General features: G+C 42.1%; 1 protein-coding gene across 1 annotated transcript; it reads right to left on the bottom strand.

Annotated features, from left to right (window-relative positions):
- Positions 1 to 219: 219 nt before the first annotated feature.
- On the bottom strand, positions 220 to 20,413 carry sfxn5a (sideroflexin 5a). Its single transcript, XM_065966535.1, has 14 exons — positions 20,249 to 20,413; positions 15,784 to 15,852; positions 13,909 to 13,986; positions 13,586 to 13,612; positions 12,493 to 12,547; positions 12,036 to 12,061; positions 11,772 to 11,825; positions 10,756 to 10,812; positions 10,589 to 10,654; positions 9,178 to 9,268; positions 6,578 to 6,693; positions 6,330 to 6,415; positions 3,736 to 3,853; positions 220 to 1,621 (listed from the first exon to the last, which is right to left on the bottom strand). Exons 1-14 carry the CDS (start codon positions 20,294 to 20,296, stop codon positions 1,544 to 1,546), a joined length of 969 nt encoding a protein of 322 aa, XP_065822607.1. The 5' UTR covers positions 20,297 to 20,413; the 3' UTR covers positions 220 to 1,543.
- Positions 20,414 to 20,496: the final 83 nt, after the last annotated feature.

The following is a 20,496-nucleotide window of genomic DNA, read 5'->3' on the forward strand; positions in this document are numbered from 1 at the left end:
TTATTCATTTATCACAACTTCAGATACAGAAGAAACTAATCCAGAAGATAAACCTGATTAAAGGAGCAGTATGTAACTCTGACACCTAGTGTTTAAAATGGGTACTGCAGTCTAAATTCCAATCATCATAGAGAGCTGTCTCCCCCCTCCCCCCCATACAGGGACTAACATTTATTTAAAACACATTTAGTGGTATTAAAAACAAAAAAACATGAAAGATGAGTTTCAATGGATTTATTTTTTAGGTAAAGGCACGACGAGATGGTTGACATAAGAGTAAGGTTTTGTTTACACACGCTCAGATTGTGAAACAGATTACAACAACAACAATCCTGATTAAGAAAAGTATGAGAATGTGCCTGACTCTTCTTTAGCCTCGTTTTAATAAAACCTGTAGTAAGTATCCGTATTAAACAATCTGAAATAATTGTATTTTTAAAGTATTAAATCTCTGCATTATATCACATATAGAAAAAAAATTCACAGTTTAATTATTTAAACTGAATTCACATTATCAACACATTCAATCCTAATCACATTCATTCAGGTACTTCCTGCTTCGTCTTGGCTAAACTTCAGCCCGACGATGACATCGTCAGCGGTGCAATGTACACTGAGGCATGACAGCCAAATTATGGTCCAATCAGCTGCTCCCGCCAGGTAGTATGATTTTCTGGCATGATTGATATTTTGGTTGTATCGCCACAAGCAGATTCACAGACTGCAGGACTTTTCTCCTGACTGTCTGCACAAAAAGTCTGAAATCACCGTGACAACAGTCTGTGCATCAGTGCAAATTTAACGGTCCCTGATACACAATCAAATAAAACCTGTATCAAGACTCAGCTTAAAATAAAAAGCTGAAAATCATGGAGTATAATATGTGAACTACAATCATGAATTTATTTTATGGCATTGTCCAGAAGGGCTGTGAACACAAACAATCAATCTGCAGACTTGAACCTGTCATCCTCCTAAAAAAAAGTCAGTGAGGTCGAGACGAGCTGATGTGTGAACGCAGCAGGTTTTAGACTAGAAAGTAAACAGAGTCACACTTTCTTTTTAAAGTGCTCTCTGTACGGTTGTTTGGTCCGCACCAGGGTTTGATTGACAGCTTTCACACCAGCGCAAACGAGCGGCACTAACTTGGCAAATGGACTCGAGTTCACTTAAACCGAACCCAACAGGTCAGCCTTAGTCCTCCAGCTGTTAGCATCTTTAGCACACAAGCAAGATGGATTAAACAAAGTCATTTCTAAATCTTTTTTTTTTTGAGGGCCGCAGGTATTTGGTTTTCCTTCTTTGTCAGGTGTCAGTTTTATATCTTATATATATATATATATATATACACACAGCATGTCATCCTGTGGGACCATTTCTAAATAAACAAAATGTATTGTCATGATGAACCCTTTCCTGTAAACATATGCTAACTGCTCACAGACACATTTACCATCCTTCATCCTCTGGCAGCCGCAGCGGGGGTCTGCACAGCGACGAGCAGCGGGGTCCCGTCTTCATGTGTCGGGTGGGCAGAGATCACTCACAGACCTTTGTTGTATGTCACAATCTTACAGTCGGTTGCCATGGCAATCTCTGGCTCCAGCTCATTCACACTGATCTGTGGGGGATCAAAAAAAAGGTCAATCGTGCAAAATGGAGATATTTGGCGTGAAAGATGGAACGTAAACATGGTCGTCATATAGAGGAGCTACTACTCAAAGATTTCATTTCTAACTAAGTATTTCTTAAAAGCTTCAAATGTTCCTATTTACTTCTAATGTGCAAAGAGCCAATTTGGCAGATTAAAGTCTAATTTGAGGTTTGCATCTCCTAATATTTGAACTAGAGACAGATGGCTGTCGGCGTCGGAGGCAGAATCTTAATCAGACATCTTGGTAGGTGTGAAACGGGGAAGTGGGACAAATTGAGTAGGCGGGGGGTCCGGGGGAACAGGGCATTCATGTTGCTTTTTTGGGGAGATGTTGTTTTTTTTTTCTGTCTGCTTTTCTTGCGAAAGTGCAAAAAAAGGACTTGTGAGAAGAAAACAGGCCCGCTTTTCACAGGACTGTTGGCGGCACATATGTCTGAAGTTTTCTGCCATATGGCTGTCTGAGATATTTCAGCGGTAATTAAATCCTAAACATTGTAAAGCCAGAGCTGGTTGGCTGGTGTCAAAGAGTCAGTTGGCAGAGAGGAGACAAAGAAAGAAATAGAGTGAAAATAAATTACTGGAGGTAATAAGTTATCCTCGGCCTGTTAGCATGGATGGCAGCGATGAATGAAGGCAATAGAAACTCTGGGCAGATCACAACAGAGCAGGTTAAGTCTCAGAGGGCTACGCCTCATTAGGAGAGAGAGAGAGAGAGAGAGAGAGAGAGAGAGAGAGAGAGAGAGAGAGACTCTCACATAAAAGAGGTCAAACGACCCCGGTCATCAAAATCAGTCATTAGACATGAGAGGCAGAGTCCGACAGAAAGTTAGTGTAAAGTCAAAGCTAATGCATCAATGACATTTAACCCTCATGCATCATTATGGACATTTTTGTCCATTTGGGCAAATGTTTCCTCTTTATCTGGCCATCATTTTGGCTGTGTTAGTGCGTGTGGCACACATTTTAGTAAGAAAGTCTCTCTCATGACACATGACAGACTTCTTTGACACTTCTTTGACACGATCAAACATTGAATAATTATCAGGAATTTAACCCTTTAAATGCCAGAATCATGTAATCAAACTGGCATTTAAAGGGTTAAATTCCTGATAATTATTCAATATTTGATAGTTCTGAGCGGGGCTGGAGTTGTTTAAGAGATTAATGCAAAAAAAAGTAAAATTAAAATATCAATCTGTTCTATTTTTATAGCAGTTTTTGGAAAACAAGCTAGTAAATTAAACTGATGCCTGAGGGTTATAAAAAGAGTGGACTATAGATGAATTCCCACAGCCAGTTTTTGGGTGCTGCCATATCAGGATAGCCGCTTTTACTGTGGTGGCACGGGCAAGCGTACCGTACCAAAGCCCGCCTCTGCCATCTCTACAAGAGCAAACAAGTGTACAGCACAGAGCACTCACATAAGTCAAACAAACTGGACTGACTTTGGGGTCAAAGGTGCTTGAGTAAGGTGCAGATTGCCCGGTGTGAATGCACCCTAACTTAACATCTCTTAACTGACGATGGATCTTTTTTTACCTAACATTGTTTAGTAAAATAGATAATGTCTCAGAAGTTAAAATTACCGTGATCGTGATGCTAAATCAGTTAGCCGTTAATGGCAATATCTAATATACGAAAGCATCAAGCTATTAAACTAAGAGCTAAATCCCGGACCATCACTTCAGTTCATAATCTTCAGCTCTTCAGACCCACTTGTGCACACTGTTCATTTCTCACTTTCTGAACTGCATCATGGTTTGTCTTAATGATTGAATATACTCAAAGGCTGATGAAGGTGAATGATGCTCCATGTCAATTTGCATGTGAAGCCAGGAACTGAGATCATATCACACGTGTTCAAGCAAATGCATGAACAAGCCACCTGTGTGTGTGTGTGTGTGTGTGTGTGTGTGTGTGGCTTGTCCTATTGGTGTTTCCATAGTTACTACACACAACTTTTAGAGGGTAACACAGAATAAAACTTTTTATGTGTTACAATCTGAACTGATTCTGCTGGAAAAGCAGCTGAAGAAGAAACACATATTCTGCAGTAGAGTAGAGTTATTGGGATGACCTACCTGGGACATCTGTGGGAAGAGACTGATGGCGAGGGGCAGAGCCAGGCCGAAGGCAGCGAGGACCACTAGGCTGTGGATGGGCAGGACGAGCCTCCGTTGTCTCTGCAGGAGAGGAAGCCTGGGGGGGAGGAGCAATATGTAACTCTGACACCTAGGGGTTAAAATGGGTACTGCAGTCTGAATTAGAAACATCATAGAGAGCTGTCTCCCCCCCCGCTCCTCTCTAGTGTGGATGCTCACTCAGGTCACCATGTGGTGGACTCTGAAGCTTCAGTGTTTATCCAGCTCTGCATGGGTCTGTAAACCTTTCTGTGTTCTAACCTCTCTCCATTTTTCAAAAGCATCTCCAATATTGATCCTAGTTTGAGCACGTTTCTGCTCGTGGAGCTTATTAGAAACATGCAGAGGCTTTTTAGGTCGGATACAATCACTTCTATCTGAACCACTTCTCTTGACCGCTTCCATCGCTGCAACACCTGTTGACCTGATAACTGCTCTCATATCTGACAAACCGAGGGGTGTCCAAAACGGCCGTGTGGGGAGGGGGGGTCGCCTTACAAGTGCCTACCTTCTCTGGTCCAAACAAATCCAGAGCATTCAGGAGCAGAATCTAAAGTTAGAAGGAGGACATACTGGCTGCTGCATTGTTGTCACAGAAGCCAGCACTTCAACATAGCATGTTTCCTTAATGTCTGATGACATAGTAACTTGCACTAGTCAAATTCACTGGACTCTCCAGAAATATATTTCCTGGTCTCAGCCCATGTCTCCCCTCCCTCCCGGCTGCCCTCTGTAGGATAATCCCCTCTTGGGTGTGCGGGACAGTGAACTCAGCGGGAGCTGGAGAAAGAGCCGTTCCATATCTCCTCCTCCAGCGACGCCTCTCCCCCTAACGAGGAGAGCTACTGCCTAATGAGGGAGCTCATTAACACATATGGCTGCCATGGTTTAATTAGGCTACACACACACAGATTTGAGATCTTAAAACTGGATTATTAAGAGGAAAGTCTGAGAGAAAAGTTGTAAGAGAGTGAAAAAGGAAGGTTTGTTCATACTTTAAAACCTTTAAATCAGATATGAATATTTGATATTACACAAACCTAATGACCTAAAGTGCAGCGTGTGTTAACGTGCACTGAGCAAACTGGCGAGCGGCCACATCCTGGTCAAGGTCTTAGCCAGGTTTAGCTGTTTACATGAACCTCTGACACCCTGACTGAGCCTCCCTAAGCACAGAGAAAGACCAATTAATTTAATCTCCCCGCTGACTCGTGTTGTGTCTGACAGAAACGCTCAGCCAATGAACAACTCTGACACAACACTGCATTTGGTAATTTCCCAAAAGAAATAACAGCTGTAGTGTTTCCAGCTGCACAAATAATTTTTTCTAGAGTTGCTAAATGTGAGTTTATCAAACATGAAGGCAGCAAGACAACTGTAGAACACAATGAACTGTGTTGCTTTAGGACATTTGTGTGACAATTTGCAGGTTTTTTTGTTGTCTTGCAGAGCCGGCTGCAGCGTGTGTTTGGAGCCATGTGAGCAGGGACAATTAAACTGTGAAGCAGGTTTCTAATTTCTACACTAATCAAACACCTCGCAAAGGAGGTGGGGGTGATTATGAGCATGAAAATGTGACAAAAAGTGTTTGTTTGTCGACAGCAGATGAAGCCATTATTTAGATAGATACTGTGTTTGTTCAATGGTTTAAAATACGCACACATATCAACAGACACATAAATAATCAGAAGCTATTGGATGTTAACTTTGGTCTCCAGGCTGAATTGAAAACTCTCCAGAAGGAAGTCAGAGCTTAAGTAACAAAACGTAAATGTTCCGTACACACTTACTCTGTGTGCAGCCTCAAACACTTCCTGAAGCACGTGAAGGACAGAACCTGCTGTCACTGCCCCTAAATCTGCTCTCAGCAACACAATCCATCACTGAGGGGCCGCTCAGAGACCCATCTATGTCCCCTTGTTCTCGCTCCATTGAGAGCCACTGAAGGTAAGCTGACAGAGAGGAAAGCTGAGCACTTCTCACCTGCAGCCACAGTCCAGCTCACAGCCTCATATTTACACCAACCCCCCCCCCCCCCCGTTCAGTCATCCAGCTGCCAGGAATCCCAAAACACACCTGGGCAACAGGGCCTCGCTGCCTGAGCCCGCCTGCCTCGGAGCGGTCGGGACAAGTGCTGTCAAGGATTTATAAAGATGGCTGCATTCCTCGACACACCGCAGGCACAGTGAGGCCATCGATCACGGGACGTAAGTATAAACACATCATTAAGACATCATTACGGTCTTATCACACAACGCTGGATCTCAGCGAGGACGCGGTTCACCGACAGCAGCAGCGACTCAGGATTTAGCAATCTGATAGGGTGATATAGTCAAAGATATTACACTTTTTTTTTTAAATGTATTATTAGGTTTTTGAAATTAAATGATGGGACATTTGTTTTTTTGGTTTGTCATGCTGTGTGTGTGTGTGTGTGTGTGTGTGTGTGTGTGTGTGTGTGTGTGTGTGTGTGTGTGTGTGTGAAGGACAGTCTTTTACGGGTACTGAAATATAAAAACAAGGCGGCCTCTTACTTTTCCAGTGCAGTCATGATCATGGGAGGTAAGACCAGGATGGGCATGGGGAGGACCACTCTGGTCAGAGCGGTTTCTAAAAGAGCCTGCCACGACCAAAAAAAAGAGAAAACATTTTATTATGTGTTCACTATGACACCTAACACCTCATCGGTCAAAGTAGCTCTATGCTGCATCAGTCATTAAATAACAAACAAACACATGAAGATTTCACATCTGATAGACAGAACTGGAGGTGATCGACGTACATGCCTAGCGGCCACTTTGGACGTTCCCACCACGTTCCCGTGCTCATCGAGCACGCTGATGCCCTCCGACAGCTCCGAGTGTCTCATGAGCACCACGTTGCAGACGTTTGCACTCGCTGCAATGAGGGGCAAATATTATTACAAATTAAAAGTGTCAGATGTGTCTTTGTCCATCGCCTCAGTAACATCTGGCTAACCCTCTGTTTTTGCACATTTACATCGACCTCCAGCAAAGTATATTGTATTTAATCTTTTTATATTAAGACTAGAAATGATAAGTTAAATCCTGGTTGTATATATTCTCATTCTTAGTTTTGATGTTTTTAGTGCTTATTTACTTTGTATTTAATATTATATTGTGTTTATTTGCTAATATTGTGTGTTTGGATAACCTGCTGCTGTAACGCCACAATTTCCCAGTTTGGGATCAATAAAATAATTCTATTCTATTCTATCTATTTTATTGATAAGTCATGCATTTAGTTTTTGTGTATTCTTCTTCTGTGCTCTTTTTTTTTTTTTTTACTCCCAGCACTATCAATCAATCGATCATTATTTGTAAAGCGCCAGTTCATAACAAGTGTCATCTCGAGACACTTTACAAAAGAGCAGATGGGATCATATGCAGGAAGGATTCCTCGCCTTCCTGTTGTCCACACTTCCTCGCCGCTGAGATGGAGGTCGGAGCAGGCCGTGCAGGAATGAGGACGGCGGTGACACTTCAACTGTTAGATTTCAATCTGAGATGTATAAAAATATCTATCAGTCTGTGTTTTGACACTTAACCTGTTTGTTAGATGTCATTAGTGTCATGTCAGACGAATGAACGCCACGTTTGGTGTGTGAGTGTGTGTGTGTGTGTGTGTGTGTGTGTGTGTGTGTGTGTGTGTGTGTGTGTGTGTGTGTGTGTGTGTGTGTGACTTTGACTCGAGCAGCCGTCGGATCAGCGGCGACACGTTGGGGATTTATTCATAAAGCCAAAATGAACACAAATCTATGTTAATATCCTCGAACCTTTCTCCTTGACTCTAATGGGAATAAGAAAAAGTCATTTTAGAGAGCTAAGTGACGGCGCCGCGGGCCTTTTTAATTTAAGACAACAGCGTTCAGAGTTATCTGTGCGAGGGGCCGCGGGGGGCTGACGGGGTCGCTTTGGGAGGGGGAATTCAATTGACGGAGCAAATAGCTCTTTTTTACCTACAAGGGATTAAAAAAAACAACATCTCAACCAATTAAGAGAAGGCCGGAGCGAGCGGCTTCGGCAAGGAACGAGACAAACACAGGAAACGAGCTGTTTGCAATCTATTTCATTTTCTAATTAGTCTGTTTCCTTTATTAATAAAGAACCAGCGAGGCTCAAATCACGGTGAAATATGAGGCTGTACATTTAATTATTTGAAATAATTACATTTCTAATTGTCTTCTAATAACTCGCTGGGCGCTCGTGGAAATGAATCCAAGACGTGTTCACATAATTAACTTTCCTAAATATCACAAATAACGACAAATATTTTCAATAAATTAATTATCCGCAACACATTCCATCCGCAGTGAAGGTCGACCGTGATGTAAATGAATGACAGGCCGACGCTTGATTGGGTTATTACAAAATACATCATGGCCTTAAGAGAGCAAACTAAATCAAACGGCACTTTACTTTCGCTCGCTTCAATTAGCCGTTTTAATTACCTTTTTATATCGTCCGAGCACAACAACAACAACAGCCGTAACAACAACAATGCTCAAAACAGAAATCAGGTAAATGAGGCCTCGACATAGACGCCACTTTGGGGGTAATTATCCAATTTGTTTGCAGCAGCAGAGTTCTAACAAGCAGCCAATTACCAGGCAAAGGCTGCGCTGTGGAAACCTGTTGATTTAATTGAAAGAACCACAGAGGCATGGGGGGGGGGGGGGGGGGGGGGGGGGGGGGGGGGGGGGGGGGGGGGGGGGGGGGGGGGGGGGCGGGCGCAAACAATTTAATTATGAGCCAGCAGCCAGGGGCATTCTGGGACACACGGGTCTATACCCCTGGGTGCTTCTGTGTGTTTGCAGGGAAGGTGGCATGAAATCAGCTTTGTGGCTCCACACATGTCAGATAAACGGAAGCTCTCAGACGGCGAGCAGCAGGATGAAACCTTTAACTCAGCTGAGCTCGGCCCCACGTTCAGCTCGCTGATGCAGTTAAATGCTTCAGCAGAGAAATTATCTGATTAAGAGGAGATCAGGTCGGCAGAATCAGTCATCTCTTTTAAGTCCCTTCTTCAGACACACTTTTCCGGCGAGCCTTTCCTGATTTTTGATGATTTTTAATTGTTACTATTTTCACTTTTTAGAATTCCTTTAAAATAATTGTATGTATTTTACAGATCTTTTAAACAGGATTTTATATTTTAAAGTGATTTTTATTTCTTAATCTTGCCTTGTTTATTATTCTATGACCTGCCTGTTTTTATATTTACTTTCCCTGTAAAGCACTTTGTAACTTGTTTTTGAAAAGTGCTCTATAAATAAAGATTATTATTACTATTATTAAGACGTTTCATGTTTTATTGTAGTTTAGGAGTTAGGGTTTCTTTCTCATGACGGGTTTCACTTACCCACTGCGGGGAAGGGGATGAACCTCTGCACTACCAGCCGGGTCGTTGGGCTGAAGCGGCTGGCTTTCTGGACTAACACGTTCAACCCAACCTGCAAACCATAAAACATGTGATTCAGGCACTCAGACACACACTCAGGTTAAAATAAAAACATTCATACACACATTGGATGTGTAGATATTTATGCATATTTTCATTAAAGGGGTTTTGGTCATTGCAAGGATCCAAAAACAGAAAATAAAAAGACGCTCTTTGATGTGACATGAGGAGAAAAGTGACTGTGGTCAAAAAGGCTATGAGCTCTCCCGTAGCACACCATCACCACTTCAGCCTCCGGCTTCTCCCAGGCCCGGCGGGGGGGGCGTCAGCAGAGCAGACGTTTAATTGGAGAGCTCCTGGAACCACCCCCTCCCCGCCCCGTCATCCACCCTCCAGGCACCCCGTGATTCTCTTTCTGGGGCTTGTTGCCGTTGTCAAGCCTGAGGGGCAGCAGCCGGATGGGCGCCCAGCGGGGCCAGTAATTGGCTCGGTTTGAGCCCAGTGTCCACACTAAGAGCCGTGTCAGGCAGGTGTGTGAACGTGTGTTTTACTCCTTTGACATTCAGGTCTTTGATGTTATTGAGGTAAGGGAAGAGGTTAAACTGCGAGGGAATGTCGGGATCAACGTGTGACAAATTATTCTTCACCTTTTATTTTAGATATCATGGTTACTAGGGGAACCAAATCTTCAAAGACTTACAGAAAACTTACAAAAGTCTAATACTATCTTAAAATCTTCGTCTTGTGATCTTTAAATTAGTGTTGTAGTACTCAAAATCGGTCTTGGTCTCAAGACCACTTTTTGAAGGTCTCGGTCTCGTCTCAGAATTGAAAGCATTTTTACTCGGTCTTGTCTCGGTCTTGGAGGTCTCTAGTCTCGGGTAGGGCTGGGCGATATGGACCAAAACTCATACCTCGATGTTGTTTAGTTGAATGTCGATGCTCGATATATATCAATATGTATTTTATTAGCAGTGAAAACACATGGAAAAATAAACTACCTGTTTGTGAATTTAAAAAGTAATATTATAAAATAAAAATGTTCCTTAAACACAATAAAAGAGAGAGAGAGGAGGAGCAGACAGTCAGTCATCATCAGTGAGATGAGAAAAAGATGACTGGGCACCTCTGGAATGTTATTTTAATGCAACTTAAACTACATCCATATTAACGATATTGTCTTACCCTATATCGTGTTTGAAAATATATCGATATATCTTAAAAACTTGATATATTACCCAGCCCTAGTCTCGGGTAGGTCTTGGTCCTGGTTAGTGTGGTCTTGACTACATCACTATTATAAATGATGGAGCTGAAGCTGTTAAGTCTTCATCGTCTGGTCAGTCAGAGCAGAAGCATCATGGGAACTCACAGCGATGGAGACAGCGCTGGTCACCGCTCCGAGGTATCCCTGGAAAAATTTGGAAACTGGAGCTGGCTAATGAGAAGTAAACAGGAATACAGTGTGTCAGAGTGTCATGCACCTTAAACTGTTAATCAAAATGAATATATGTAGAGTGATCGCTGCTGAAACTTTACCTTTGAGGCGTTGCGGTTGGAGTAGTTAACACAGGCGTTGTGACTCTGGTTTAACCACTAGAGTCAGAAGAAAATGAGCTGGTTAGTTACAATCTGACAAACGATAACACATCAAAGTTCCTGACCCGTGATATCAATAAGTGATTGTTTTCGGTCTCCCAGAGGAGCAAACGGTTTAAACTAATCTTCCTCATCCACAAAGATTGGGAAGGAACTTTCAATCAGGTCATGTGCAGTGGGTGATAGTGGCTGCTGCACTTGGGGTCATGACGGCTCATATCCCAGCATTTCATACTGGTGTTTTGGTTTCACCGTTACAGGCAAGGCAAGGCAAGTTTATTTCTATAGCACATTTCAACAACAAGGCAATTGAAAGTGCTTCAAACAAGACATCAAAAAGCATCATGACAGAGGAAAGAAAAAAAACATTAAAATAGAAAAAAAAAAATCACTGACATTATTAAATCTGAAAATATGTTCAAATAAAAATAATTCAAATGAAATTACTTGAAATAAAAAAGTAAAAATATAAAAAGAGTTGCAGAGGAGACTTCCCTCTTTTTAGATAAATAGGATAGGTATTAAAAGTGCGTCTTAGGGGCCTAGCGGTTATGTGGCAGGCTGGAGGCTGAACTCCTCATCGCAGTGGCAGTGGGTTTTAATTCCGACCTCGACCCTTCCCCTTTCTCTATCATCCCAACATTTCAGGTCTCTCTTCAGCTGTCCTGTCCAATAAAGAGTTTGTGTTTCTTCAGCTATATTTCACAACATCAAGCCAGGTTTAAAATTGAAAATGAGACTTTTAAAAAAAAATAGTTCCCGATGTCTTTATATGTGATTTTTCACACTTAAATGTAGAAATCAAGTATCTCCTCTGAAAATAACTCTGTGAGTCATGACTGTCTACAATGGGTGTAACACCCGACTCCCACTGTCTGTGATGTTTTCAGAGTTCTATCTTCAGTTTGTTTACATCGCCGGGACGATGCATGCAGGTCAGGAAGTTTTGTCCTTACCTGCCAAAAGACCGTTGACACCAATGTTTGATTGGGTAGAAGAAGACCGATAACCTGCACAAAGATCAAAACAGAAGAGTTTGACAGGAGAACCAAAGAACAAAAAGAAAGCCTGAATCTAAGCCGACGTAAAAACATTTATTTTAGTTTGTTGTTAACTTTATATGTGGATGAATGTCTTTACTCACTTGGACTTCATTTTTGGCTAAATATTAAAACATGCCTTTTTTTTTTATAGGTGAAATATATGTATAGAAGTCTTACCACTGGTGTGCCAAAGGGGATAAAACCTGTTAAAAGACAGACTCACTGTTATCATCTTCAGCTCATAGTTACTTGAATTATTCAAAGAGGGTTTTTTTTCTGCTTTGAGATTCCTTAAAAAAAAGTTGAAGCACATGCACAGATTAATCGTTTGTATGCATCCCTACTCCCTCATATGTTCACTCTGCGTCACTTCAAAAAAAGGTGCTTTAAGACTTGACCAAAATACTTGTGTTTCCTCCTTCAGAGGCCGAGAGAGAGAGAGAGAGAGAAAGACTTGGTCACTGTGGGGGAGAGGTTTTAATCAGCGCCCAGCTGAGTGTGACCTTTCCCCAGACAACCTGAAGAGCCCCGTCGAGCCATGACAGTTCACGGGGTGAACGACGCCTCCATGTTGGACCACATAACAAGCCCCCAGACCCCCCCCCCAAAAGGCTTCCACACCAAGCTACTGTACCTGACATCCGAAAGGGCATGAGGATCTTCTCCCCCGTGTCAGGGTGGATGATGGCCTGTAATGAGAGAGCGAGGATCAGGACACCGTAATGAGTTCTGACAGGTCTGGGTTGATTTAGCTCAGAAGACTCGTCAGAGAGTTTTTAATGTCGGGATAAAGTTTTTATTATTACTGGAAACTTCTTTCATTTTGTTTTTGGACTTTTCTTTATGCATCGAAAATGTAAAAACCTCTAACAAGTACAAACACAACTTTAAGAAATCATATCACCTTCAATTTTGAAACCTAATCTTTTTAAAGACTTTAAAACCTGATCTCATATGTGGTCAAAAAAAAAAAAACATCCTAGATCATCCATGGAAGTCATCTAAATGTGAACAGAGTACGCTGGGTTTGTATTAAGAGTCGCCCCAAGGTTCACCCTCTTTTTGGAACAAGCTTTCCGCTTCGCTTCACTCAGATAAGATTTTCTCTTATTTTCTGCTACGTTCACGTCTTTCATATTCGCTGCTCTGGTCTGTATGGCGTCCAGTCGCTAGTTTTTATCCACTCAAACTCACATGCACGCTGACATTGGCTGTGGGAAACATCCACTCCCCGGTCGCCCAGAAATGAGAGGACAGGGTCCATACCACACATGTATGGATGACCAGAAGTGATGATTAAGCAGATTTACTTTTGTATAAATCTGACTCTACTTTTAAATAGTAAAGAATGAATCAAACACAAAGTTATCCTAAGAACTAACTACAGTAGATTTCCTGTGACTGTACATATACAGCAGGTTTTAGTCAGCTGCACCTGCAGTTCTCTGACTGTCAGACATCTTTAGAAGTTGGCCCTCGCTGCTGATGAGCGTCAGATTAAATGTGTGCTTCACTGTGTTTGCGTCTTTAATAGTTTCTCATGTTGCATTCTCCCGCTTTGAGCCACTCTGCTGGATGTTTGCAGCGTAAACAGATCAGAGCTGGGCTACATTGTAAAAAATGTCTAGGTGTTGGTGTGCCAGTCCACTGACCCAAACCACAACATGTTTATGATAAAAGATAACATTAGTGAATGATATGCGTGTGTGAAAGAGTCAACATCTTACCTGCTGGATTTTTTGAGCTTGCCAAAGCTGTCGAGAGAAAACACATCAACTTCAGTGAGCTCATTGAGAAAGCACTTCACCTTCTGACAAGTCAACATTTATTTATACTCCAGAGATCCCGGAGGGGCAAACATTGTTTACAAAGACATCAAGTCATTTACAGAATCAATTAAAGACAGACGACATCATTCAAAGAACCAGAAGACAGATGAAAACAAGGCCACTAACATCAACTAACAGGGGGATTGTCAGGCTGCTCCCCCCCCCCCACACGAAAGTGCAAAAAGTAAACCATTTTGCAAATCCAGTTTTTGTGCGGTTACCTGAGCATCTGTGACTCCTGGAGGCAGAGCTCCTTGTTTGAATTGGTCGAGCAGCTTCACACATTCCTGCAATCGTTTCTGATTGGACAAAAATAGAACAATAGTCATCACAGTGTTGCATCAAAGGACGTGAAACTTTCATGTTCGTAATTATTCTGACTTGTTGCTAACAATATCCCGATAGTAAATTACTAACCCTAACCCTAACCCTAAGCTTTAACTCTTATGATTAAAAAAAAAATAAAATCAGTCCAGATTCAAAAGGATTTGAGGGGCAGTCCTCCTGTAATTGTCGAGCCATTTTCACATTTCACTGAACATTTCTAATGTCGACAAAGAAGACCCTAAGGGGGGGCTCAAATCAATAAAAGTGATTATTTATAACATGAATATATGTTACAGTTTAGTAGAACATACAGTAAAGTGAGGACGGTCTTCTTGTTTTTTCCTCCTCCGCTCTGCACAGCTCGATGAGCGATAATTGTGTTCCATGAAAACTTTCATGCTGATTTTCAGTTGACAAATGAGTTTCCTAAAAGGTAATGAGCAGCTTTCTGTGGTGTGATTATTGTCTAATGCTGAGCAAAATACCGGGTCATGTGGCCCAATTTGTCCTAATGAGCTTGCCATCTACGTGTAAATGTGTGTGTGTGTGGAAGTGTTAGGTGTGTGTGTGTGTGTGTGTGTGTGCATGCGATCGTATGCAAAAACTGTCCCTGTTCCACCATCGTCATTAGGGGGCAAGTTGAGGCTATGCCCGGCCCAGCAGGACGCAAGGTGAGTGTATGTGTGTGTGTGTGTGTGTGTGTGTGTGTGTGTGTGTGTGTGTGTGTGTGTGTGTGTGTGTGTGTGTGTGTGTGTGTGTGTGTGTGTGTGTGTGTGTGTGTGTGTGTGTGTGTGTGTGTGTGTGTGTGTGTGTGTGTGTGTGTGTGTGTGTGTGTGTGTGTGTGTGTGTGTGTGTGTGTGTGTGTGTGTGTGTGTGTGTGTGTGTGTGTGTGTGTGTGTGTGTGTGTGTGTGTGTGTGTGTGTGTGTGTGTGCGCGCACACGCTCCACCCCTCCCAGCTGCCCCACATGTCCACACCTCATCACATCCCAGGAGCTACTGCCGCTATTACTGTCTCCAAAGAGCCCGCTAACAGCTTCATTACCCAGAGCACCCGAGCTCTGATGACTCCATGAACAAAAATTACCACAACACACGACTCAGAGCTGAGGAGACACGGGGACGTCGGAGCAGCTCAGACAACGGCCTGTAAACCCAAAAAACTTACTGAATGAGTTCCCAGAAACGGAAAATCTTAAAGTATGTTAATGAATTAGTTGAAGAAGAAACATAGCAATATTTATTTATTTGGATTCAGGATTTCTGGTGAAGCTCTCTGAAACGGAGGTCGTCCGCTGCCTGCCGGGCCCTTACTCTGACTATGCGAGGTGTTTTTTGCAGAAGCTAAAACTGCGATAACAATTAAACTGCTATTTATCATGCAGCCCTGACATCAGTGCAACTCTCATACGGCTCATCATCATCTCTCTGAGGTCGGCATTTGTCCCCTGACTCACTGTAACACTGGTTTCACATATTCACGCCTGAAAACATTTACATAATTCACACTAAGGCTGCTCCTGAAAATATCAGGAGTTACTTTGCAGGACTATGTTGAGAATATATTATAAAATGATGTGCCTAAAGATGGAGCATAGACTGGGGCTCTTCTTGCAAATCTCTACATGTAAAAAAAATGCTGAACAGAAGATCACCATGAGACCAAAGTGCAGAGATCTATCGAGTTTCAAGTGAGAGTGAGAGAGCAAATCTAGCCCCTCCCCTTACAAAACAGAACCAGGTCGATGTAATAAAGATAACGTTTGTTTACCTCTGACACGAAGAGCGTGCTGGGGTCGATCACATCCAGGAAGTGCCTGAACCGTCCAGAGAATGTGCTCTAAGACGAGAAGAAAACACATCACACAAAAATCACTTTAAAAAGACAAAAAATCAATTAAACATTTTGTATTTGGTTTCAAATTTAAGAGCATCCATTATCAATATGAAGACAACGTGTGCTCTTTTAAGTTTCATATTTTCAAACTAAATATCCAGAAGTGTTTAACGTCGTACCTTCCGTGTGAAATAAGAGTTAAAAACATAACTTTGACTCAAATTGGACTCTGGGTTGTTTTTTTGAGCAGAAGGAATCCAGCTGTCAGTATGTACACAGTGACATCACAGCGTGCCAGCTGCTGTAACACACCAGGCTGTGCCTCCTCATTAATAAGGCCGACAAACTGTTTCCTATCTGCATCTTACACCGCTTTGCAATTACTCTCCATTAATGACTGAGCCAAAAATACCTTTCAGTCATTTATTCATAGCTGAGCATAAGGGATCATTTGGTAAGATACAGCAGCGCACCGTGCAGCTCCGAGTGGCACCACGCCCTCCCCCAACTTCACTTTAATTAATCCAACTGCTAATTTGGATGAAAATCTGGAACCTGACTGAATGCTGCACCGGAGGCCTTGTGACTTCCTGAACATATGGACAGATTGTAAAACACTTCATAACAAACTTGTTTTCTTAATCTGTTCAATTCAGTCCAGAGGTAATAAGAAAAAATGATTTATCTGATATTTAAAGGCTAAAAAGAGCTTTTAACTACTCCTGCCACTTTAATGTCACTAACTGTTTCTGTGACATCTTAATAGTTTTTTGCTACTTCATCTGTTTTGGCCACTTTGTTTGCTGCCGGTTTAAATGTTTTAAGACACTCTAATCTCATCTTTTTCTTGCCTCCTGCTTCTACCTCCTAAATTCTCAAATGTCTTGTGTAAATGGTGAATGAACTTGAGCTTGTATAGTTATTTTCTCGTCATCTGACTACTCAAAGTGCTTTTACACCGCAGGTCACACCTACACATTCACACACTGATGGTAGAGGCTGCTGAGTAAAGTGACCATCAGTATTAACTCATCCATTCATACACATTCACATGCCGCCGACATAGCAGCAGGAGCAATTTGTGGTTAAGTGTCTTGCCCAAGGACACGTCAGACATGTTGCTGCAGGAGCTGGGGATTGAACCCCCGACCTTCCGGTTGAGAGATGACCGACTCTACCAACTGAGCCACAACCGCCACAAATATGTAGCATCATGGTTTAAGAAGAACAAAAAGTCATCTGTGTATTTGTATATGGTTGAATGACAACAGAGAGCACTTGATTTAACTGGTGTTATAATAATAGATTCTCCTCTAAACTGTTGCATTAAGTGACTAGATTCTGAATTATCCTGGCATTGATACCTTTTTTGTTAATGACTGGTCACACAAGAGAACTGTCATCATGATCATATCTGTCTCTCCTCACTGTCATCTGTTCTGCACATGTTACATTTACAAATGATCCCTGCACTCATGTTCACTTCATTTGTCTGTCTACTCACCGTTATATTGAATAGTTTCTGCTGATAACATGTCTACACTTTAACTGATGTCAATACTGTCCATTTACTGCTCTGTTTTTGCACATTTAAATGTAATCTTTCATATTCAAGACTAATAATGTTTAGTTAAATCCTGGTTGTATATATTAGTGCTCTTTTTAGTGCTCATTTACTTTGTATTTAATATTATATTGTGTTTAAATTTGCTAATATTGTGTTTATTGCTCATATTGTGTGTTTGGACAACCTGCTGCTGTAACGCCACAATTTCCCAATTTGGGATCAATAAAGTAATTCTGTTCTATTCTTTCTCTGTCCTCAATAATAAACAACAAACAGCCTAAATGTGCTCTAACGTGAATGTTTGCAACACATTAGAAAAACAGTTACATGGTTAAAAACAAATGAATCTTAGCAGAAAGCTGTAGTCTGTGTTTTGGATTTCTGGGGTCACCAGAGTGTCGTAGGTCAAAGGGGGGTCATGAGCCAAAAAAAGGTTGGGATCCACTGGATTCGGACACCTCCCCCCTCCTATTCTCACCACCTTTGACAGAGTCACTATAGAGAGCATCCTGACAAACTGCATCTCTGTCTGGTCCCTGCAGAGAAGATCATTCAGACTCCACTTCCTCCAGTCCAGGAGATCGCTGACCAGGACTCAGAGAATCAGCAGAGACCCCCTCCCACCCCCACCAAGGACTGTTTTCACTGCTGAACATCCAGGAGATCGCTGACCAGGACTCAGAGAATCAGCAGAGACCCCCTCCCACCCCCACCAAGGACTGTTTTCACTGCTGAACATCCAGGAGATCGCTGACCAGGACTCAGAATCAGCAGAGACCCCCTCCCACCCCCACCAAGGACTGTTTTCACTGCTGAACATCCAGGAGATCGCTGACCAGGACTCAGAGAATCAGCAGAGACCCCCTCCCACCCCCACCAAGCACTGTTTTCACTGCTGAACATCCAGGAGATCGCTGACCAGGACTCAGAATCAGCAGAGACCCCCTCCCACCCCCACCAAGGACTGGTTTCACTGCTGAACATCCAGGAGATCGCTGACCAGGACTCAGAGAATCAGCAGAGACCCCCTCCCACCCCCACCAAGGACTGTTATCACTGCTGAACATCCAGGAGATCACTGACCAGGACTCAGAGAATCAGCAGAGACCCCCTCCCACCCCCACCAAGGACTGTTATCACTGCTGAACATCCAGGAGATCGCTGACCAGGACTCAGAGAATCAGCAGAGACCCCCTCCCACCCCCACCAAGGACTGTTATCACTGCTGAACATCCAGGTTCTCTAACAGCTTCTTCCCACAGACTAATCCCTCCATTCCCCCCTCAAACCCCCACACAGGACTCACTGGACTGTAAAATACAATATAACAAACATCACAAACGTGCAATATATTTATCTGTAGTCATTTTACTCTCAGCTTGTCTGTTTATATCTGCACCTTATTTTTCTGTGTGAATACTTGCTGCTGTTTGTATCCTGCACTAACAATTTGGTTCTTATCTGCTCTGTAAAGTACAAGTTTGAATGATAATAAAGAAAGTCTGAGTGAATCTTACACCTGACCCAGACCCGGAAGTGGAACACCGCGGGAGAGTCGGTTTGTTGACGGAAGTGGGTTATTACTTGTTAAATGCTACTTGGCTATTAAAAAAAATAATAATAATTTTAACTATTTTAAGTCAACAAAAATCAGTGGAAAAGTTCTTATTTTTCTAAAAAAGATTATAAAGGTGGACCTTGACTCTTCACTGTTAGCTAACAGTTACGGTAACATGCTAGCTAACAAACAGATCGTCAGAGTAATCCGTCATTTAGATGTTTAACTAACTTAATGTTTATGTTTAGAAGAGCTCACCTGTTGATGTCTTCTACAACGTCACCTTTTATTTATTATTTTAATGTTGAACCCACGAAATCAGGTGAATTTCCCTCCAGGGGAGAAATGTTTGAGCAGTTGGCGGAGACGCGAAGTTGACCGTTGGAGATTTAAATCTTACGTACGTTTGCGTACGTTTGCGTAAAGCCTGATCGAGTTACGTAAAACTACGATGCCTTCACGTATCCGTTGGAATTATCGGATTTACTGTAAATACGAGTGATGAGCACATGATCGGCCATGAACAGAAGTAGAGAATTAGGATAATTAGGATTATGCCCAAATTGTGACGTTTGCTTGTCATTTCAGGGCATCAAAAATGGCAGAAAGATTGGAAACAGCATCAACGATTAACGGTAAAACGGTTTACACATTTTTTTTTGTTCATAGCAGCTATGATTTATTTTTAGTAGTTGTATATTTGAATAAATGCATCAATTAGCTGTAGTAACAAGCAAACCTTTAACTATAAAACATAACAGTCGAGTATATTATCATTGATAACAACGCTCACAAATGGGAAGTCAAATATTTCCAAGGGCACCTGAAGGCAGCATAAGCGTAGGTTCGAAAGTCCGAATAGGTGAGACTTTCCAGTCTGAGCTTGACCCATAAAGATGATTATAACTTTACTTTCAGCATTATTATTGCAACATGCTCTCAGACACAACTACGATACTTACATTTTTAAATAATATTTAATAACTATATGACGTTGTTTGTGACAGAACACCTGCATGTTGGACACTTTAAATGTGGATTTGAACATGCCTACACTTTGAGTGTAGAGTTTTACAAGAAGGAGCAATGAAAGCTTCATCGAGTTGAATAAACTCAACTCGGGCTGTTAGAGAAGATATTAAAGCAGGCGGTCTCATATGGTTTATATTAAAACAGATATGTCTATATGGGCCAAATATCAACAGCTGCCTGGTGCTTGAAGTCACATGAAGATTTCAGATTTCAGATTTCAGCAACGTGAAAAATAAACTCACCTGGTCGAAACGAGACTTGCCATGCTGGAATGTCGGATATTCAGACATGCTGCTGCAAACATACACACAAGTACACCAACTCCTCTCCTCTCTCTACGAGCTAAAAACAACTTTTTATACAAACACTGTATGAAGTGAGGCTGCAGGGTTCTTCAGCTGCACGGTTGCATTGTGTAATGGGTAATGTAGTTCTTCCGGGTTCAAGTTGTGAATGAGCCCTAAGGCGGACACACTACACTTCCCAGAAT

Source organism: Labrus bergylta, chromosome 18 (assembly GCF_963930695.1).
Source record: "Labrus bergylta chromosome 18, fLabBer1.1, whole genome shotgun sequence".
NCBI lineage: Eukaryota > Metazoa > Chordata > Actinopteri > Labriformes > Labridae > Labrus > Labrus bergylta.

What these genes read in the sequence shown, in the direction of transcription:
- sfxn5a (XM_065966535.1), bottom strand. Translation starts at nt 20,296, where the DNA reads ATGTCTGAATATCCGACATTCCAGCATGGCAAGTCTCGTTTCGACCAG. An exon ending in GCACGCTCTTCGTGTCAGAG is followed by an intron (nt 13,987 to 15,783) that starts GTAAACAAACGT and finishes TTGTCCAATCAG; the next exon opens with AAACGATTGCAGGAATGTGT. An exon ending in AAGCTCAAAAAATCCAGCAG is followed by an intron (nt 12,548 to 13,585) that starts GTAAGATGTTGA and finishes CTCTCATTACAG; the next exon opens with GCCATCATCCACCCTGACAC.